This window comes from Octopus bimaculoides, chromosome 3 (genome assembly GCF_046866305.1).
Source record: "Octopus bimaculoides isolate indiv1 chromosome 3, ASM4686630v1, whole genome shotgun sequence".
Taxonomy (NCBI): Eukaryota; Metazoa; Mollusca; class Cephalopoda; order Octopoda; family Octopodidae; genus Octopus; species Octopus bimaculoides.
In genome coordinates this window covers 48970815-48994291 of record NC_142930.1, presented here as the reverse complement: position 1 = coordinate 48994291, position 23477 = coordinate 48970815, and the positions used below count along the sequence as shown (strand labels likewise).

General features: G+C 37.8%; 1 protein-coding gene across 3 annotated transcripts in view; it reads right to left on the bottom strand.

Annotated features, from left to right (window-relative positions):
- LOC106876643 (cytosolic phospholipase A2) overlaps nucleotides 1-22886 on the bottom strand; it is an 81386-nt gene extending 58500 nt beyond the window's left edge. The window contains exon 1 of one of the 3 annotated variants that reach the window (XM_089348960.1): nucleotides 21535-22886. In XM_089348960.1, coding sequence (XP_089205086.1) covers nucleotides 21535-21812 — 278 coding nt within the window. In that variant the 5' untranslated portion in view covers nucleotides 21813-22886. Of the gene's footprint in view, nucleotides 1-13201; nucleotides 13221-21534 lie in introns of those variants that run through there. The other 2 variants (XM_089348961.1, XM_089348963.1) reach the window with 2 other exon arrangements.
- Nucleotides 22887-23477: the final 591 nt, after the last annotated feature.

Here is a 23477-nt window from a genome sequence, read left to right as displayed (position 1 = left end):
TCATTGATGTAGTCTGGGTACCTATTTTTTAGTTCCTTGAATAATTCCACCTCCATTCTAGCAATTCTAATCTGAGGTGGCATGTCTTTTGTAGGTTTATACACTTGAGCTCTAATTATTATTAAAAGAAATAATTTTGTTCTGCGTCTTGGGGTGGGAATAGGAAATGGGTTTTAACAAGGATGTGGTCAGGGGGGGGGGGTCGTGTAAGTCTGCATTTGTTTTGGATGTTTTTTTTGGGGGGGGGGAGTTCGTCACCTTCTGTGGTTTGTATCGTTGCATCTAAGGCTTTTTATGGTCTTGTTTCCTTGGGTTCTTGTGTAACTTTTATTTGTTTTGCTGGTTGTTTTTTTTTGTCTCCTCCGCGTTTTGTGGTTCTTGTTGTGGAGTGGCTTCGTTCTTCTTTGCTTTACAGTCTGAGCGAATGTGACCCTTCTCGCCGCATTTAAAGCAACGCGGCCTACGTCCTTCTACACCGACCCTTACGCTTAGTCCCTCGCCTATAAATACTCTATCAGGCAGTCCCTCAAGGGCTTCCGGTATGGCTTTAAGCATCATCTCGAGGGATCGACCGTTCCAATTTTCTACTTCCTTCTTTTGCATTTGCAGAATGCTCATTTTCTCTTCCAGCTCATAAGTAATGACCGCCGCTATCCCTATAACGTCGAGTCCTGCCGTAATTTCTTCCACTTCAATTTTAGCGGTTCGTCTGCCCAAGTACGTCGGCAGCAACATCACCTCTTCATTTTTTAAGGTCATTGTAGATAAATCCTTTGCCGTTTTTTCATCAGCGAATTGAGCTTCGACCGTGGTACTCCTTCTTCCACGGCCGACGTAAATTATTCTGTTCCAGATTGGCGACAGACATTTTTCTATCGCCTCACTTTTATATGTCATAATTCCTTTTACTTTCATACTGTACGTTTTGTATACCACAGTTTTTGCCACACTGTTCTGAAAAAACCTCTTGAGGAGGGAGTAGTTTTGTATCATTACCTGTTTATTTGACAAGGTTCCTATATTTAAAAGTTCTGCCATTGTACTTTACATTGTTATCATGTTGCCGCCTACCGCGGCCGAAAAACTTTGCTTTTCCTTTTGCACTTGCATTAAATTTTCATTATTTTTAGCCATTTCTATCTCTGAGAAATCTTCGTTCGAAAGTAAATTGTAATCCATAACGTGAAAATTTTTTACAGTAAACAAATTCTTTCAAAAAGGAATAAAATTAGCCAAAAAATAATTTTTACCTTGCAAAGGGTAAAAATCGCAGTTCTAATCACACTTGTCGCTTTCACAACAATATTTCAAAATTTAAAAATTTTCTGCCCGAAGGGTGAAAATGACAATTAACAAATAAACAACAGTTCAATTCCAACAAGCGCAACAATAAAACATTAAATATATAACAGATTTGAAGTCACGAACACAAATATGCGCAACCAAAAAGTCTGACACAAGTCTGCTACGATAAAACTCATAGGGGAGACCATCCAGCCCCGGCGACTTGTCCCCGGCACACTCGGCCAACACCTCTTTGACCTCCGCAGGTGTAATCGGTCCTTCACAGCATTCCGCCTAACGCGCCGAGAATCGCGGCCCACCGTCAAGGAAGCCCTTTAGAAACTCCCCACGCTCGAGTGCGTCGCTCTCCCCAAACAACCGGGTGAAATGCTGGTAAAAGTCCTTTTGCATCTTTTCCTGTCCCTAGATCTTGTGCCCCTGTTCATCAGACCTTATAGAGGCTTTTTTGCCCCTCAGACACTCCACACGACGGGCCCACCCGGCAACGTTAATACTTTCTCGGCCCACTGCACGTAGTTTAGCTCTAACTCTGCAGCCTTCATGTTTTGCTTTGAGGTGACGGTACAAGACCGCTCTCGCCGCCAGCATTCTAGCTGCAGAGCCAGATTCCATAACCTCGTCTAAATTCTTGACTAGTTCCCTTTCTATTCTAGATCTATCTAAACTTAGCTGATTGCTAAATCTAATAGACTCTAAACGAATGGCTCTCTTGAGGGCATGCCACCATCTATTATTAATGATAGCGCCACATAGTGCCGTCTGTACTAATTCCTTAACCTGGGCAGGGAAGGCTTCACAAGTCAAAATAGACTTGTTCATCTTCCAGTACCCGGGTCCCTGTCTATGACATTTATCTATATGCACCTCACACGTCACAAATTTGTGATCCGTGTAAGGTACAATATAAAATTGTGGACAACTAAAAGTATTCCTATCACCTTCTCTAACGAATACCCTGTTTATATAAGATCTGTGTGAGCTGTCGTTATTACTCCAGGTCTACTGTGGAACGCTCGGCTCATCCACTCTGTAACGGTCTACTAGATTATAGCTCTCTAGTAGATCTTTGAGGCCAGGATTTCCCCTCCTATCAGTCGATCCAACACTATCCACCCGTGCATCGAGGATAGTGTTAAAGTCTAACAGAACTACCGTTTTCGACGTCACTAGAAAGTGCTCTAGGTCTCGATAAAAACCAGACTGCCTACTCTCCTTAGGAGCATAGACAGCTACCAACCTGAAGGATTGTGTACTCTCGTGGGTCACATCTAGGTTAATCATGAGAAAGTGAAAAAGGAAAGAAATAGATAGAGAGATCTTTTCTGTTGCTGTTACAGATTTTGAAATTTTAAAATTTAGTGAAAATTTTAAAATTTGGTATGTTGATGTACTTTTACACGTTGAATCCGAGTTTGTGATTCATTTAATCCAGAAAATTTTTTTAGAAAATTGTTAGAGGTTTAAAGTTTGATCATTTTTATCCAATCAGAAAACTGGATTTGCATGTGATAGCTGTGGTAAAATGAAAGTGACATTAGAAGACGAAGCTTTAAACAAAATGAAAGCAATACATGAGAGATAATACATATACAGAGAGAGAGAGAGAGAGAGAGAGAGAGAGGGGGGGAGAGATAGAGAGGGGGGAGAGAGAGAGAGAGAGAGAGAGAGAGAGAGAGAAAGAGAAAGAGAGACAGACAGACCGTGAGATAAAGGGTGTGGTAAATAACAGAGATTGATTGACAGGGACAGATTGAGAGTTGGAGATTTGTAAATCTAAAAGCTGAGTCACTTCTCGTTGTAAGTCATATATAATTTTATTATTATTTACGGACAGCCTTGTCTTTGGGACGCTGATTTCGAAAATGAAATTCGCTTCTCGCGAGAACGCACCGTTTCAGAGCCTTTCAAGGATCTATTTTAAAACGGGGGCGCCAGTATTTTCTTAACGAAACACTAACGAAACACTTTGAAACTTGGGACACTGGTAGAATGTGTCATATAAAACATCTTTTACTCTTAGTCTTCTTAACAAAAAAAAAGGAATTCGCAAGTTATTCCATGTTAAAGTTGTCGTATTTCTGTAATTTCAACCAATCACTGACGTCTATTCAGCTGAATAGAGTTACTGCTGGGCGGTCATAAAAATGTTATTCCCTCTGACATATTTCATCCGGTTTAATCGTAATTTATACGCATATATTGTTTATATAATAAACTAGCAGAAATACCCGGCTTTGCCCGGGTTAAAGAGAATAATGAAATCTAAAAACGCCGTCTAGACTACGCAACCCTCAACTGTTAGTAGCTACGATACCATATTTCTACATTAATAACTCTCCAATCCATGCCAGCATGGAACATAGACATTAAGTGGAATGCCAGTCTCTCATCTAGGAGGGCCTTGAAATCAATGTTACCAACTGGGGACTATGTGTGTCGCAGTGATAATAAAAAGACCCAAAGGAGGTCTGCAACGAAATAATTTTACTCAACAATTTGCAAGTGAATCAGTGGAGGCAAAGATGCGTCTCATTTACTTGACAATTTATGCACCACATTGCAGAAATCACAATGTAAGTATATCTGAAAGGGTAGTCTTACACTGTTGTACCGTTGAATTACAAATAATGCTCATCTGTTATGTTCGGGTTAAAATTTCATCAACATCAAAAATATATGAATTTTCATGGGAGTTATGGCCGTTATACATAGAATATAATTTCCAAATTTCATAAAGATCCGTTCAGTACTTTTGACGTAGTTTTGGATAAGAAAACAAATGACTAATGTGTGTGTTTGTGTGCATGTGTTTGTGTGTGATGGGTGTATATATGTATAGATATCTGTATGCATGTATATATATGTATATATGTGTACATATTACATGTACATCTATATATATATACATCTACACATATGTATACATATACATGTATGCATATAGATCTATATCTATATATATATATCTATGCATATACGTGTACATATACATGTATATGTATACATATACATCTCTTTCTCTCTCTTTCTGAAAGTATCTGTAATTACAGTATCGAAATGTGATTGTTTCAGCTAGTGGAATAACGTGTACATATACATCTATATGTATACATATACATCTCTCTCTCTCTCTCTCTCTCTCTCTCTCTCTCTCTCTCTTTCTCTCTCTCTCTCTGAAAGTATCTGTCATTACAGTATCAAAATGTGATTGTTTCAAGTTAGTAGAATAGTTTCATTTTTAAAGTGAAAGTATTTGACATGAGTGTTTTTGTTTCACTTTTGACACGTAATACTAAAATAGTGGAGGAGATATTATGTTGCCGTGGGCTCGAACTCTGCAAGAAGTTAAAAATTTTTTTGACTAAAACACAACTGGAACCCTAAGTAAGGCATCTGTAAAATTTGAATGAAATTGGTTGCGTAGTTCTCGAGTTTTAGGGATTCACACAGACAGACAGACAGACAGACAGACAGACATTCTCATTTTTATATATATAGATTACGCTGTGCGTATCTATGTGTGTAACAATTTTAAAGTTCGGAATCTAGAGTTAGGGTTAGTTTTAGGGTTAGGGTTAGGGTTACGGTTACGGTTAACAGTCTAGTTAGGGTTAGAGTTAGGGTTAGGGTTAAGGGATTAATACGATATATACCGTTACAGCGCTAATTGTTTTCAACTGAATAGACGTCAGTGATTAGTAGAAATTATCGAAATAAGACAATTTTTTACATGAAATAAATTCGAATACAAAAATATTTTTCTGTTCTATAACACAAAATAGATAAGTATACGAAGTTTGAAAGTCTTTCCGTACCAAAAACACTACATAAAACATAAATGAAAACTGGCGCCCCCGTTTTAAAATAGATCCCCTTTGAAGACTAAACATACATACATAACCACATATACTCGCTAGATATATGTCTACATATATCTTTTATTTTTTTGTTTACTTGTTTTAGTTATTAAACTGCCGCCATGTTGGGGTATCGCCTTCAAGGGCTTAGTCGAACAACTTGCCTCCCGTACTTATTTTTAAAATTCTGTTGTTTATTCTTTTGGAACCTTTTAGCCGAACAGCTAATTTACGACAGCATAAACAAACCAATGCCAATCGTCAAGCAGTGGTGGGTACAAACAAAAACGCAGACGTATATACATACATATATACACACATAGATACATACATTCACATATACACATACATTACATGTATGTATGTATGTATGTATGTATGTATGTATGTATGTATGTATGTATGTATGTATGTATGTATGCGTGTGTGTGATATATATATATATATATATATATATATATATATATATATATATATATATATATATATATATATATATATATATATATAGACATACATACGTGTATATATATATATATATATATATATATAGACATACATACGTATATATATATATATATATATATATATATATATATATATATATATATATATATATAGACATACATACGTATATATATATATATATATATATATATATATATATATATATATATATATACACCCAATATTTTTTCTGTAGCCCATCTTTTAAACGAAGACAAAACACGTGCATGATAACACTTCCAAGCAGTTAAGATCAGAAACCATGACAGCCACTGCCTGGTAGTGGCTGAACGGGCTGGTGCGTTTGCTCTCCCGCTTCTTGTGGAGAGGACAGGTACCGCTTGTCAGACGGTCTATTTGCTGTCAGCTCCCATTGCATGGAGGACTGGACATGCCGTAGCTGAGGATGCCCAGACATGCGCTGAGGGTCCGACATCTCCAGCGATACCTTAACGATGAGCAGGTGTGGTCACCGTTTGTTGAACGCGCTTTTCAGCTGCTCGTTATATATTTGGTTTCGTACATAGTATTGTTCTAGAGAATGCTTAAGAAAACAAGAAAATTATGAGTTTGTTTTAAAATTTGAGATTACATAGACAGTATTTTACGTAGGATATGGGCAGTTCCCATGAGCACTATATTTTGAATTTCTGCCATTTTGGGATTTCCTGGTGTCTGAGCTAGGTAGCAATCAGCCCCTTTTGGTATTGTTTTAGTTTTGAGGTTCCACATTTTGTCAATTACTATTTCTAGATCTTTATATTGCTCAGTTTTTGGTAGGTCTTGAAAGATACATTTATATCGATTGGTACAGTTATATCAATGCGGGGGTATGATTTTTGTCTGAAGTCTTTCAATATAATGTCTGGCACACTTGCATCTATCTTTCTGTCAGTTTGAATGGGGAAGTTTCAGAGGAGTGAGATGTGATCATTTTCAAGCACTGAAAGTGGTTTGTGTTCCCACCAGTTTTTATCATTGAGCAGGTCCAGGCTTTTGGAAATTACCCAGTGAATATATTGTGCAGCTCTATCATACCAGTTGAGATACTCTGTAGGTGCAAGTAGACTTCACATGGAGATAACATGATTAGTGGTTTCCTTTTGTTGTTGACATACACGACATGTCTGGCAGCTGCTGTTCTTTAATACGTTGGCCTGGTAGTTTCTTGTAGGTAGGCATTGACTTTGGGCTGCTATGATAAACCCTTCTGTTTCTGATTTTAAACCAGAAGCCATTAACCATTGATGGGTAAGAGCTTTGTCAACATTGGCATTATTAGCTCTCTTTGGGTATTTGCCATTGAGGTGTTTTTCTTGTCACTTATCAGTAAGAATATCTAAAGCAGCGGTTTTAGCACGGGTTTTCACACATTTAGCTTTTTATTATTATTGTTGTTGTTGTTGTTATTATTATTATTATTATTATCATTATTCCTTCGTAACACAGTGTAGGTAAAAATGCACCGGAGTCTTTAGTCATCTGTTAAGTCACAACAAGGGCCCCAGACAGATAATACTTTCATTAATATGTGCGCTGTGCCCAATAAGGCAGCTTTTTGCGAGACATCAATCTTGCATGGGATTTCTAGTTGCCTTAAGAAGTCTTGAAGTTTCAATGGGATTGAACTTAACGCTCCAATCACCACTGGTATCACTTTTACATTAACCTCTCGCATTCCATACAGTCTTGTCATTTCCACTTTCAATTCGGAGTACTTGGTGATTTTTTTTCAACCTCTTTACTCACAATATTCACGTCATTTGGTATGGCTACATAATGATCTGACAGTATTTTTCTCTCTTATTCAATATGACAATATCCGGCCGACGATTACACGATCCGTCTGAAAATCATAGTCCCAGAGTATCGTTACTTTTCCATCCTCCTGCATAACTTTACTTGGTACATGCTCATACCAGTCCTCTGTTACTTCATATTGGTATTTACGATATAAGAGCCAATGAAGATACACACACACTTTATCATGGCGGGTACTGTCAGCCGGAGGCAGCTGAGCCAGCTGAGCCAGGGACGCGTGTCAGGTAGGAGCGTCACTCCCTGAAGTATTACTATTATTATTATTATTAAGCCGGTGAGCTTGCAGAATCGTTAGCACACCGCACAAAATGCTTAGTGGCATTTCATCCGTCCTTACGTTCTGAGTTCAAATTCCACCGAGGTCGACTTTGCCTTTCATCCTTTCGGGGTTGATAAATTAAGTACCAGTGAAACACAGGGGTTGATATGAGCGACTATCCCCCTCCCCTGAAATTGCAGGCCTTGCGCTTATAGTAGAAAGGATTATTATTTTTTTTTTTTTTCAAGTAACAGTGAAAACATTCTGATACTGAACGGAGAGAAAATATTAAATATCCTTCTCTCTCTCTCTCTCTCTCTCTCTCTCTCAGTGCTTGTGTCTTTGTTTTGTTTGGTTTTGTTCGTTGTTCTTTCTTTGCTTTTTATTTGAACCTTTAAATCTACACCAGCTAATCTCTTATTTCATTACGCGGTCTGCTTTCTCGCTTATCTCTCTACCAATTGGCTCACTATCTCTTCTTCCTTCTTTACGTTTTTATCATTTCCCCAATCTGTCCTTTCTAATTTGTTTTTATATCCATCGTTAGTCGAACTCTCTTTCTCTTCCTCCTCTCTCTCTCTCATCTCTCTTCTTCCTTCTCTCTCTTCCTCCTTTCTCTATCTCTTGGACTCTCTCTCTCTATCGGTATTCCTGTCTCGTCTTCTATCATATTGACTCAGTTCCTGCCTTATTGTTCAAATATGCGGATATAACCAGGAGTGTCTGAGGACATTTCTTCATTGTTTTTATACACTACAATCAAAACTACAAGTGTGTGCGCCCGCGCGCACACACACACACACACAGGGGTCGATGCAATTGACTTACCCTTCCTGCCAAACTTGCTGGCCTTGTGCCAGCCAAAATTTGAAATTAATATTAATAAATATAGCAGTTTGTCCGCCTCATTCCAATGCAAAGAAACGTTATAGGCGCGAGGTAAGGTGCTGTCTCTGCCTATAAGAAACACTGGTGAATACATACCAACTTGTATGTATACACTTGAATACTCATGCACAAACAGAAACCCCACAACAAAATTCCCCTTACCATACACGCACATTCAAATATATGATCCCTTTCGGGAATTCCTCCTTCATTTTTCCGCATGCATCTCTTTCTTCTTTCTCCCCATAGTTTATCATCTATCCATTATCAACCGCATGCTTCAAACTCTGGCTTTAGACTTTATAACAAGTATGGGTAACTTTTTCGAGAAGCAGGTTGCATGAGACACGGCTAATCTTCAGGTGACCACACGGTTTTTTTTAAAACGGGGGCCACATTTTTCATTAACGAAACACTTTGAAACTTGGAACACTGGTAGAATGTGTCATATAAAACATCTTTTTCTCTTAGTCTTCTTTAAAAAAAAAGAAATCCATAAATTATTCCATGTTAAAGTTGTCGTATTTCTGTAATTTCAACCAATCACTGACGTCCATTCAGCCGATATACATTAAGTGCCGACTACATAAACAAACGATTCTGAAACAATTAATCCTAACCCTAACCCTAACTCTAACCCTAACCCTAACCCTAGGGTTAGGGTTAGGGTTAGGGTTAAAGCAAATTTAAAATGAAAAAAGCAAATAAAACGAAGAATCGTTTGTTTATGTAGTCGGCACTTAATGTATATCGACTGAATGGACGTCAGTGATTGGTTGAAATTATCGAAATAAGACAATTTTTTACATGAAATAAATTCGAATACAAAAATATTTTTCTGTTCTTTAACACAAAATAGATAAGTATACGAAGTTTGAAAGTCTTTCGGTACCAAAAACACTACGTAAAACATTAATGAAAAATGTGGCCCCCGTTTTAAAAAAGATCCGACCACACTACTAAAGACAAAAAATTAATAAACATTACTTTCCTTGTGAAGTTAGGAGTATCACTCAGAAGATCACTTTACGATAAACCACTAATAAAATATCCTATATTTAGTTTTTATTCCTTTCAAAATAGCTACTTTTACCAAGCCCGCACACATTTCCAAAACCCCCTCACTCACACACTAACGCTTACTACGATTCTTACCCTCGGAAATTCAACTCTAGTCTTAAATTCTCAAGATAGTTGTCACCATTTTACCACAATATCGAATATTCTTCAATTCCGTTTTGTATTATTTCGCGAATCCTTTAAATTCCATTCACGTGAATTACCATTCTTTACCTACGCATGCAAGCATACAACACACATCGCACTCACCAATTCGTTTTTACTAATAATATATCGGGTCATCCCGTAAATAATGCCGTTTTTTATACTTCTTTTATTTTTCAAAATTAAGGTAAAGTTCATTTTTAATCTAAAATATTCTCTCCTTCATTTTTTACAAAGTTCTTCCATCTGTCTGGTAGACTTGCAAGGTCCCTCTTCCAAAATTCACTTGTCCGTGACGAAAAATACTCCTCCAGTACTGTCCTGCCCTCGACTACAAAATTCATATTTTTCCGTCCAAATAATTTTGAAGACTGCGGAATAAATGGTAATCAGATGGGGCAATGTCCGGTGAATATGGTGAGTGGGGCATTGTTTCCCATTCAAACTGCTCCAGCCTTTGGAATGTCATCCTCGCTGTATATGACCGAGCATTACCCTGATGGGAAAACACCTTTCGTCTTGAAACTAAAGGTGGTCGTTTTGCTTCTAACGCTGACTTAAGCCGCTCAAGCTGCTTGCAGTAGATCTCCTTTGTTGTCGTTTGGTTTGGATTTAAAAGTTCAAAGTGGACTAAACTTTTCATATCCCACCAAACACAACAACACCTTACGTGGGTGAAGACCTTTAGCCTGGGTGCCGGTATTTCTCCTTTCCCTACCCACTATCTTTGGCGCTTGACATTTTTAAAGAGAACCCATTTCTCGTCACCAGTCACGATTCGGTCCAAAAATATTTATTCGAGAGACGTGACAGCAAAGAAGAGCACGCATTCACTCTCTGCGCGCGATTAGACTCGGAAAGTTTGTGAGGAAACCATTGACCCAGTTTGATGGCTCTTCCGATGACACAGGTGTCGATGAATGGTTGAATCTAAGCTTTCTGCTACTTCTTCAACAGTTACGATGGTATATCATGCGTGCGCGGTGTATCGTTTTGTCTGTGTTTGTACCCACACCGACTGATAGAATAAGTATTGGGGGCGATTCATTCGACTCAAAATTCTCCAAGGTGATGCCCCAACATGGCTGCAGTCTAATGACTGAAACAAGTAAAAGACAAGAAAGAAATTTGTCTCATCAGTGAACTCACAAAAATATTCGCATAAACTCACGTTCAAGCACGCACACAAACATCCGCACACGTGCACGTACACACACATCCACTTACATAAACACACCCACAATCATATAACACAATTAGATACTTCGAATTTTCCAAACTAATTGAAAACACTAAACAGACTTCCACTCGTTTGGAAAAATCTCCTGACTACCATAGACCCCATCCCCCGAACATTACTTATTCATTTCTATCTTCTTAGTACTATAACAATTCCAATGAATTTCAATCGGAACGAAACCACTGCACTGAAGTACACTGATTCGTTCAATTAACCGCTATATACGTGGTGGTACTGAAAAGTTCCTGGTTTGGGGTAAAAGAAAATAGAGGAGGATCAGTTAATTATGGTTTCATTCAACATATTCCCCTCTCAGATTCACACACTTATTGCAGCGGCCCTCCAACCAAACCTTTCGCGACATCCTTAAAGCTAGGAACTTTTCAATACCCCCTCGTATAGTCTCTGCCTACATACATACGAGAAATTATGATCTGGCTGTGTGGTAAGAAGCTTGCTTCCCAACCACATGGTTCCGGGTTCAGTTCCACTGCGTAGCACCTTTGGCACGTGCCTTCTACTATAGCCTCAGACCGTATATACTAAAATAAGTATTAATTGAACATTGATGTCAATGGAAACGTCTTACCCCATCCCCGAAATTACTGACCTTGTGCCAAAATTTGAAATCATTATTATTGTTACTGTTTTTCCGCTGAGGTTGACTTTACATTTCATCCTTTCGAAGTTGATGAAATAAGTATCAGTTGAGTACTGGAGTCGATAAAATTGACTATCCCCATCTCAAATAAAGAAAACAAAATTTCAGACTTGTGCCTACGGCAGAAAGGATCGTTGTTGCTAGGTATTTGGTTTATCAGAATCGACAGGGCCTCGGTATTTAGATTTATTCATCCATTAAAACTCCGAATCCTCCTTACTCTTTTAGAAAAATACAGCAAGCATGCAGACTACAGAAGTATTGGTGCTGCAATAGTATGATATCCACCTTGTTATTTGCGACCTACTGTAAATGACAATGCACCCTACCCAACAACCTACTTACAGCCTTCAGCAATTAATTCTAGCCCATTTAGTTGTTCACACCAACACCATGCTGGTCAGAGATTTTTACAAAATAATCTGAAGTGAAGATGAAGCGGTGTTCTTTTTGACAGAGCACAATCTTATTGACCAGGTAGGAAAATGTGCCTTCTTGTCATAAATGCAGAACACAAATGCAAGAAACAAGAAAGAGGAATAGAACCAGAGAATTCCGGCCAATATTGAGATGTCCGAAAAAAATTAACTTTAGGGTGTCAAGTATATCGCTTAGTTCGGGAAAGAAATCAGTTTTTCCACTCTACTGACTGAAATGGGAAGATCAATAGCCGATTGAGTGTGTGTGGAATTTTAGAATTAGTGTACTGTTTTATTCACGAAATCCCGATGAGTACTACAGTAACCTTTACTGGAAAGTCGCCGATAGACTAGTTTAATATTGTGTGGATCCGACATCAGGAGCTCATACACAAGCTATTGAGCGATTGTGGCTTGATGCCAAGATTGAAATACTCAAGAAAAAAGGGGCGTACCTACTCAACATTTTCAATCACATTTCGATCCTTATTGTTGGAAAGTGCACATGAAAAACGACGACCTGTTCACTGCGTTTTTTTTAATGATATCAGATCAGTTTACAAACATTAAAATCAATATTTGATGATTTTTTAAAATTTTGTATAATAAAGTGTTAAAGATTTTTAATAAATTTTACACTACAAACTGTTTATTATGCTCCTTTCCTTTTGTAGAATAAATGTTTAATGATTTTTAACATATTTCATACTACCAACAGTTGATAGATATACTATAGTAGAAAATGGATGTTGATATCATACTATAGTAGTACCGAAATATGGCTTTCAAATTTTGGTACAAGGCCAGAAATTTCGGGGATGGAGGTAAATCGATTACATCGATCTCAGTATTCAACTGGTACTTATTTTATCGAAAGGATGATAGGCATATTCGACCTCGGCGGAATTTGAACTCGGAACGTAAAGACGGACGAAATGCTACAAAACATTTGGCCCGGCGAGATAACGATCCCGCCAGCTCACCGCCTTCAAAAGTATATAAATATTAATTTTTACTCACCATATCTTCCTACACACCCAAACATATATACTCCCCCATTTAGCTCTATTCATACCGCAACAATTAGCGCCCACGCTTGCCTTAAACGATTTGCTATTTTCCCAAAAGTGATAGTAGCTATAAAGCAGATGTCATCTCCATATAGTGACGTAATAGACAGTGTACTGCATTCATTTTCAAGTGGCCTTCTTTATGACCGTGAAGAGACTTCGACTTTAAAACCTTTAAGCTTTTGAAGCATACAACTAAACCTGGTAGTGCGTTGTGTTCTTGAGCAAGACTCTTTATTTAATGTTGCTCTAGTCCACTCAGCTGGCAAAAATGAGTTGTACCTATATTCTAAAGGTTATACTTTGTGTCAAGCTGAATCGCTCTGAGAATCACGTAAAGGGCATGCGTATTTATAGGGTGCTCGGTTACTCGCACCTTAATTTCACGAGAAAGCTGTTCCATTGATCGGATCAACTGGAACACTCCTCGTCGTAACTAACGGAGAGCCAGATGAAAAAGTAAAAATAAACAATGCTTCGTTAACATTCGTTAGTTAGGTATTGTATCTCCATTACATGTACACGGACTGAGACAGTGGCTTTACGTATATTTTCTAAGTACATGTACGTTTTGGCAAGATACAGCCCTCGATCATCATTTTTTTTTTTAGCAAGTAGCAGATGTTAAATCCACTCACTATGACATCTCAACAATAAGGGAGCATCTACACAGTAGTTCGATCTGTTAGAAATAACTGACAAATCGTTCTCAACTCACACATTAGAGTAAGGATACATTAAATAGGGTCAACTTTAGATATAGCTGCAGGCGTGACTGTGTGTTTATAAGCTTGCCTCCCCTCCACATAGTTCCGGGTTCAGTCCCTCTCACTGCGCGGCATCTTGAGCAAGTGTTTTCTACTACAGTCCTGAGTCGACAAAAGGCTTACGAATGGATTTGGTTGACGGAAACTGAAACAATTCCATCATATTTGTATGTGTGTTGGTTTGATTACATCCCCTTAACTTAACGGTTCATCACAAGATGCCGATAGAATCAGTAGCAGGCCTTAAAAAATAAGTACTGGCATCGATTCGCTCGATTAAAATCCCTTGAATGCAGTGCCCCAGCACGGCAGCAGTCCAATGACTGAAACATGTTAAAGATAAAATTCAAATACTCCGAATTAAATATTGGACAGTTATAGCTGGAACTCTTTTGATTATTGGGCCCACAAGACAGGGAAAGCTTAGCGACATTCTAGGACCCCAAGGCAAAGCAACGTACAGAGGAATATAAAATTTTTTTGTTGGGTGTGTGTAGGAAATTTGATCATATTTCGCATTCAGCACGCTGCTGTATTTTCCTAAAAGTGCAAGGAGGATGCAAATTTTAAGGGATGGAAAATACTTAGGGATGGAATTTAAGGGATGGAACATACTAACTACCGAGAACCTGCCGACTCTGATAAACCGAACATCTAACAATTATAACAATTCTTTCTAATTTTAACACACGGCCGTAACTAAATACCGCAAAAGATTTTTCTACCAACGATGTAATGAATCTGAACGTGACATGTACAGGTTGCTTTTCAGATGTTTTGAGACTTTTTTAGGAGAAGCATTTATAATTGTTCTGTATTATTGTAATTTTAGTCTATTACTACTATACATCTAATAAGCTGACCTTTCTTATTCCAGATTGAAGGAGACGGCTTTAGCAGCACGTCGAACACACGCCCTACTAAACACACTTCGAATACACCCGATTAAACACTGCTTGTCTCAGCCAACTAGTTTTCAGAATGCAGTTGGAACACTTGCAAGCTCGCTATGCAATAAAACTTCGTGTTAAACTGGGTAAAAGCACTACAGAAACTTATGAAATGCACCAGCTTGCTTATGGATAAACCTTTTCGGTAGCACAAGAGGTTCAAGGACGGTGGAGAGGCGGTAAGAGGGTGTAGATGTGACAGGGACGTCAGAACATCAAAACTGGTTGAGAAAATTCGCAATATCCTGGATGAAGACCGACGTGTGTCTATAAAGACAATAAGCGTACAGTTTGGAGTTGGTGTAACAATTGCACATAGAATTCTTCATGAAAATGTGAACATGCGCAAAATTTATGTAAAGTTTCTTCTCAGGGTGCTCAGTGACGAGCATTTTGGTAACCAACTACTTGACAGAGATGGGCATCGAAACTGCCCGTCACTCACCCTACTATCCAGACCTTGCTCCTTGTGACTTTTGGTTGTTCCCCAAGCTGAAGGAGACACTCGGGGCCAGTCGTTTTTAAGATAAACGAGGCTGTGGCAAGGGATCTTAACAAAACGGCTGGGGTGCTACAAGTGCAGTCAAGTCAGAGGATCCTACTCTAAAAGAGATTAGTTTTGGACCTCTTTGAAAAAGTTTGAAAACTTCTGGAATGCACTTTGCATAATAGATAGTATCTACATATGTTCTCATCTATTTTTAATTATTTGAAATCTTTCTCTAAAGAAAGAGTTAATTTCTAACAAAGATACACAGCTCCACCGGTGGAACGCAGATAATAAAAATAAACTCACATTTTGAACCTGATAAAGCTTTGCAAATATGTATGTATTTACGTATGTATGTATGTATGTATGTATGTATGTATGTATGCATGTATGTATATATGTATGTATGTATATATGTATGTATGTATGTATGCATGTATGTATGTATGTATGTATGTATGTATGTATGTATGTATGTATGCATGCATGCATGTATGTATGCATGTATGTATGCATGTACGTATTATCGTGTATGTGTATATATATCTATTTATGTATGCGTATATTTATATATATATATATATACACGCATTCACATACGCACGCACACACACACACACACACACACACACACACACACACACACACATGTACATACATTCACAGTGGGAATTAAGTAACTGCGAATTCAAGATGCTGTATTTTAGTGACCCGTATAAAAATTAGAGAAATAGGGAAGCAAGTAGGTAATGGATATGTGAAGAAGAGAGAGGTTCAGAAGAAAGCGGTCTTGTTTTGTATACAGAAAACAGAGTTCTATTATTATCTAGGAATTGGCCATATTCGGTGCATAGAAAAGGTGTTAGTAGAAATTATATACAGTGAGCCCTAGCTAAACTACGAGTGCTCAAGAAATACAATAGAATTACTGATAGACTGTCTTGAAGGAATGACTTTATAATACGTAGTAGTTGTACAAGAGTGCTTAGCAGCCAGAGTGGCATGAAATCTTTCAAATACCCAGAAGGCTGCCAAGAAATAATTAGCTGCTCGTAACCTCGGTGACTTAATCTGCAATGAGACGGAGAAAGTGTTGCGAAAATATAATTAAAAAATCAGGTGGAAAAGTTCGGAGAGCTATTATATCGGCTGGTAACAAAAGGATTTCTTTTCTGATCGAATGTGGATAGTATAATGTTTATGTGCGAAGTGCGACATTGCATGGTTGTGAAATATAGCTGTTAAATGCGGAGTTGTACGAGAATTGCAGAGAAATGGAACGAGCATGCTCCATTAGATGTGAAATGTTAGTGGGCATACCTACACAAGTGCTCCCCCCAACCGACTTTATTTCCTCATAACTTTCAGAAAAACGAATATTTCTAATGAAATTTTCAATAAATGCGCTTCAAATGGTGTAGATTCCGATTATATTGGAATTTATTGCGAAAAATATTTCCGGAAGTGGAGAGAAGAGTTTAGAAAAATTAACACGAGTCAGCTTTGTTTACTCATAACTGAAAAAGAAGGGAGTTTTAATGAAATTTTCTACAAATATCTTTCAGAGTGTGTAGATTACGATTATATTAGAATTTAATGTGAAACAAAATGGTGGGCATGAATACATACATACTGACACACATTACAATTCTAGTTTTCTTTCAAACTTTCAGGTTTCATTTCGTGATATGTGTCAGTATGTATGTGTGCACGCCCAGCAATTATCTTTTCATTTCAAATTCCAATATAATCGTAACCTACACACTCAGAAAGGCATTTGTAGAAAATTTCATTAAAAATACCAATTTTTCTGAAAGTTATGAGGAAACAAAGCTAAGTCATGTGAATTTACGAAACTCCTCACTTCATCCTTGGAAAAAAATTTTACTACAAATTTCGGATTCTACACCATCTAAAGCGTATTCGTAGAACATTTCATTAAAAGAAAATCCATTTTTTTGGAAGTTATGAGAAAACAAAGTCGATGGGACACACTTATGTTAGGTATACCTGTTAGTGCACATGAACGATGGAGTATAGTTGAGTTGAAGGAAAACTGAGTTTTAGAGAAATCTGTTTTAGTGTGCAAATGAGAAGACTATGCTGGTAAAGACTAAGATGTGTTTGGAAGATGACGTTTGAGTAAGGAAGTACCAAGCGATCCAAACTGAAAGAATCTGCAGAATGGGATGATGGGAAGAAGTAGTAGAGTCTGATCTCAGAAGATGAAACGGAGATGACGATGGATCACAGTTAATGGCCACGAACTGTGATGAAAAAGTCCCGTCCAACCCGTGCATGCATAGAAATACGGGCGTAAAAGGATATTGGTATAAATACACATACACACATGTATATACACATACAATCCTACTGCATATAAATGTAAATATGTGTCTGTGTGAGTGTGAGTGTGCGTACACATACACGCACATACTTTCACGTGCATACACATATGCATACATGCCCACATGTACACGCATGTATATAATCGTGTGCGTGTATGCATGTGTGTGTGTGTGTGTGTGTGTGTGTAAAATACATGCACGCACACGCACACGCACACGCACACGCACACTTACGCGCACACACATGCATACACATATTCGCGTGCGCGTGTTTTAAATTGCTTATGTCAGTGACCCATCATTTGCTTTGTGTTACTTCTTTAACAACGAATAAAGGTTAGTAAATGAGAAACTGAGTTTTTTGAACAGCATAGAAAAACGACCGCTCGTGCAACAGTTCATAAAAACATTGCTTAAATTATCTGACGAAAATATTTTAAGGTAGAATAGTACAATATAGGTCAGTATATTTTATTTATTGAACAGCTGTCAACCAAGTAAACATTTGTGCAAGTATGAGTGTCCTTTACTTTTTATTTATATCTTATTCTTCTAACCAAGAACATGAACCAGTAACTCATGATAGTAACACTATATGTTAAGTTACGTAATAGCAATGCTGTTTGGGAACTAATAGCAAATAGCGATGGGAAAAAATTGTTTATCAGCGAAAATTTTAAGAAATTTCTAGTCACAACGAGTGCCTTGTTTTTATGTTTCTAATGGAAAGAGGAAGCAGTCAACGGAAGAAACCATTTCACAGTGAAAACTAGATCAACGCAACGTCTGACAATTGCAACTGATGGAGAGTGTTGTTGTTTAACCGAACGATAGCTCAAATCGAGCTGGTTTGTTATAAAGGCGTTTCATCTCTGACCATCTCATCTTTTTTGTATAACAGGGACTGTATTATCCTCAGTATCTTTTTCTTAACGGTAAGGTGTGATTTAGAGGAAATTTTGCTGTAGTTTTATGGCAGATCCGGCGATAGCATAGAAGCTCTTTGATAGGCCTGTTGTTTCTATCGTTTCGTTCATGCTGTGTTTATTTTATATTATATTTGCAAGTTCATCGACTTCTAGGTCCTCTAAGCAGTTAATAGGCTCCATCAGCAGCAGCGCCATTAATCCATTGACTGTGCTATATATCTAATGTAATTCACGGAACATAATACCCTAGCGTCTATGTATCATATATTATACACATTCCCAAGTTTTTTCAATCACCAGAATAACTTCAGACTTTAGAAAGGAAAGCTCTATATTATTCAGAACGTATGAAACAAGGGCTTTGCTAAAGATGGACGTTGAGAACAAACTTATGAAAAGTTTTGGACAGATAAAGAGTTAATTCATTACTGTAAAGCAGTCGACTTAGCGAATAAAAGACGAGTATTTTCCTTTGCTAGAAGTACTGAGTTCGAAAGCTGTCGTGGGTGCAATTAGATTTCATTTATTGTACGAGAATAATGTATGTGCGAAACCGATTCAACAAAATACAAAGGGATCAGTGGTTCGTATCGTATCACGATCAAGCCACAATTCACAAATAACTAGTCGTAGAATAGAACAGGTACGACTAGTGTCTCCGAGAGGACATTTAAAAAGGTGAAATAAGACTGCTTTCACCCCTTTTCCGGGAGCCTCTTAAAATTCTTGGGAGCTTTTTACCCACTTCTCTTTTTAAGATAGGGACTCATCTGCTATTCACAAGTCCCTTCTTGATTCTTCTATCCCTAACCAATGTACTGGCTAAACTGCCCTTTTATAGACCTAGGTGGAAGTTTGTCATTTTAGAGGTGCTTGACTTGTTTTTATCTTCTTTGTTATTAGGTAAGTTGTCAGGCAGCTGTGGCTGAGCCCAGGTTGGCATGCCTCTGCACGTGCACCCTCACCCATCGACTTCGTTTCCTCATAACTTTCAGACAAAAAAATGGGTATTTTTTAATAAAATGTTCTACACATACACTTCAGATGCTGAAGATTCTGATTACATCGGAATTTGTGGTGAAAAAGAAATTTTTTTTTCCGTGGATGGGATGAGGAAAATTCACACAAGTCGACTTTCTTTACTCATAACTTCCAGAAAAATGAGAATTTTTTAATGAAATTTTCTATAAATATCTTTCAGAGTGTGTAGATTATGATTATATCTTAATTTCAAATGAAAAAAAAAAAAAAAAAAATTGGTGGGCTCGTACACTTATATACAGACACACATCACATATATCTATTAAATGAAGCTTGAAATATCGGAAAAAATTGTGATGTGTGCAGCACGCCGGACGAAGCGCTTAGCGGTATTTCGTATGTCGCTACGTTCTGGGTTCAAATTCCACTGAGGTCGACTTGGCCTTTCATCCTTCTGGGGTCGATTAAATAAATACCAGTCACGCACTGGAGTCGATGTAATCGACCTAATCCCTTCTCCCAAATTTTAGGCCTTGTGCCTATAGTAGAAAGGATTATTATTATAATTTTTTTCTTCCCACCAAATTCCGATATAATCATAATTTTCACACTCTGGAAAATATTTGTAGAAAATTTCATTAAAAAATACTCAGTTTCCTGAAAGCTATGAGGAAATGAAGCTGACTCGTGTAAATTTTCCCAAACTCCTCTTCCCACCCTCAGGAAAAAAAATTTCACAATACCAGCAAATCGCAGTCTACTACATCTGAAGCATATTTATAAAAAATTTCATTGAAAAAGATTCAATTTTCTGGAAGTTATGACGAAACAAAGTCCGGGGTAGGGGGCCACACATTTGTAGGTATGTCCCCAGGTTTAAGCCTCCTTGCAGTTTTCAGCCCACTTTACTTTGACCGTTAATAACTACCGTTAAAGAAACGAGCATGAATATCATCATCATAGTTCCCGTTACGTCTCCAGGGCGTAAAAGATATTTTCACCAACGTACCAATATTATTGTGTATGTATGTGCATATCTATCTATCTATTTATCTATCTATCTATCTGTCTGTCTGTCTGTCTGTCTGTCTGTCTGTCTGTCTTGGCTGGCTGGCTCTCTCTCTCTCTCTCTCTCTCTCTCTCACTCTCTCATCATCATTTAACGTCCGTTTTCCATATTGGCATGGGTTGGACGGTTTAAAAACTGGTAAGCTGCACCAGGTTCCGATCTATACATACATACATATACATACATACATATCAAATGTATACAAGAGTGGCTGTGTAGTAAGAAGCTTGCTTCCCAACCACATGGTTCCGGGTTCAGTCCCACAGCGTAGCGCCTTGAACAAGTGTCTTCTACTATAACCTCGGGCCGACCAAAGCCTTGTGAGTGGATTTGGTAGACGGAAACTAAAAGAAATCCGTCGTATATGTGTGTGTGTGTGTGTGTGTCTGTGTTTGTCCCCGCACCACCGCTTGACAACCGATGTTGGTGTGTTTACGTCCCCGTAACTTAGCGATTCGGCAAAAGAGACCGATAAAATAAGTACTAGGCTTACAAAGAATAAGTTCTGTGATCGATTTTGTTTGACTAAAGGCGGTGCTCCAGCATGGCCGTAGTCAAATGACTGAAACAAGTAAAAGAATAAAAGAATATATATAATTTAAACAAATCATGGATACTCTGGGTTGCATCTTGAATGATGTTCCTGGGGCTACGTGCCTGGTGTGTGCGTGTGTGTATGTTTGAGAGAGAAAGAAAGAGAGAGAGAATTTGTGTAAAATAGTTTAGAATTAAATTAAATTGTTACTTACGTCGCGTTTAAACCGTCGTTCATTATTTGATGTTTCGGCTTAGGAGAGATGTAGAGATTCGCTGGGCGCGACCTGCGTCTCTGAGAAAAAGCCGAACCAGTGGATACTTTCCTCCTGTACAATGATGAATTATTATCTTCATTAACTGTTATTTGAGAAGTGTCACCCGAAACTGCTAATTGCGACATTTTGTTAGTATTAACATCTACGCACTCCGTGTAATTAGGACAAGTTTTCATATTGTTCCGCATGTTTTGGGTAATTGCAAGTGTAGACATGAAAGAATTATTTGACAACCAGAAAATATAAAATTATGACAATTATAAACAAAGAAACGTGTTTGCTATCAGGAATCAGTACTGTATGATAATAAATATGAAAGAAATAATATACAGCCTGTTGCACGTCTTCACGAACTCTGCTACTAAGTAGAAATGAATGAATATATAGAGGGTGACAAAATGTCTTTTTTTTTAATGTGACAAGTGACGTCACATACTTAGCTTCCCCCACCATCCCCGCATTAAAGCTATAGTCACTCTTAGTACTAAACATTCCTTTGATTTCCTCCATTTTCTCCTAATCTCTCTTTCTCATTCATTCTTTCTTTCTTTCTACTCCCCTCTCACGCCCCCTCTCTTTCTTTCTTTCTTTCTTTCTTTCTTTCATTCTTTCTTTCATTCTTCTCTCTCTCTCTCTGTGCCCCTCTATTTGTTTAGTTACCACACCCTACATATATTATCTGTTCGCTTATCTATATATAGATACAAAACAATTTGCCTACGAAGGTGCCATGTGGTTGCTCGCCCTACTAAAAACAGAAGTGTAATGTCTCTCAAACTTCACTCTTAAAAACGGAAGGGCATATTATATAATGTAGTCCCTGATATACGAAATGACAGGAAGGCCACAGCTCGTTCACCTTTTGAATATAGAGGTGCTTTGATCAAATTTCGCCTGGGTTAAGATACAAAAACAGCGAAAATTTACCACAATACAGCTTAATAGCATATCTATCTATCTATCTATCTATCTATCTATCTATCTATCTATCTATCTATCTATCTATCTATCTATCTATCTATCTATCTATCTATCAGGTTAGCTAGCTAGTTACTAGCTGTCTGCTGCCTGTTCATCTATCTATCTGTCTGTCTGTCTGTCTGTCTGTCTGTCTGCTTATCTGTCTGTCTGTTGTCTGTCTGTTTGTCTGTCTGTTTGTCTATCTATCTATCTATCTATCTATCTATCTATCTATCTATCTATCTATCTATCTATCTATCTATCTATCTATCTATTTGTCTGTCTGTCTGTCTGTCTGTCTTCTATCTGTCTGTGTCAATCTATCTATCTCATTGTCTCTCTCTCTCTCTCTCTCTCCCTCTCTCTCTCTCTCCCTCTCTTTCTCTCCCTCTCTCTCTCCCTCTCTCTCTCTCTCTCTCTTTCTCTCTCTCTCTCTCCCTCTCAGTAAAGGAGATTTTTGACTGAGTTGGAACTGAAAGGAAATACACACACGCACACACACACATAGACACACACACACACACACACACACACACACACACACACACGCACACACATACACATACGTTGACTGTGTGTAATTTAGTTTGTTTCGCCGAGCTAAGTAAGGAGTGGTGAAGTGTGAAATTTTGATAGCATTTTCTTAAATATTTTATAGTATTTATATTGTGGAAGAAAATGTTTTATAAGTAGAGCATAGGAGTTTTAACTGTAGGTGTAGTTACTGCAGTTTAGTATGGCGATATAATCCAGGTAATATTTATTTTGTGGATGTTATTTCAGCATGCTTGTGGTCCAGGTGTGGATTTTATGTAAGAGACTTTTTCCTCGTAGTTGCTTCTGAGAAATGCATCCTTGCAGTAAAGTCCTGCGTCTAAAAAAATTTATCTGTTGGCAGAAAGATAGGCTAGGTTGCTGGA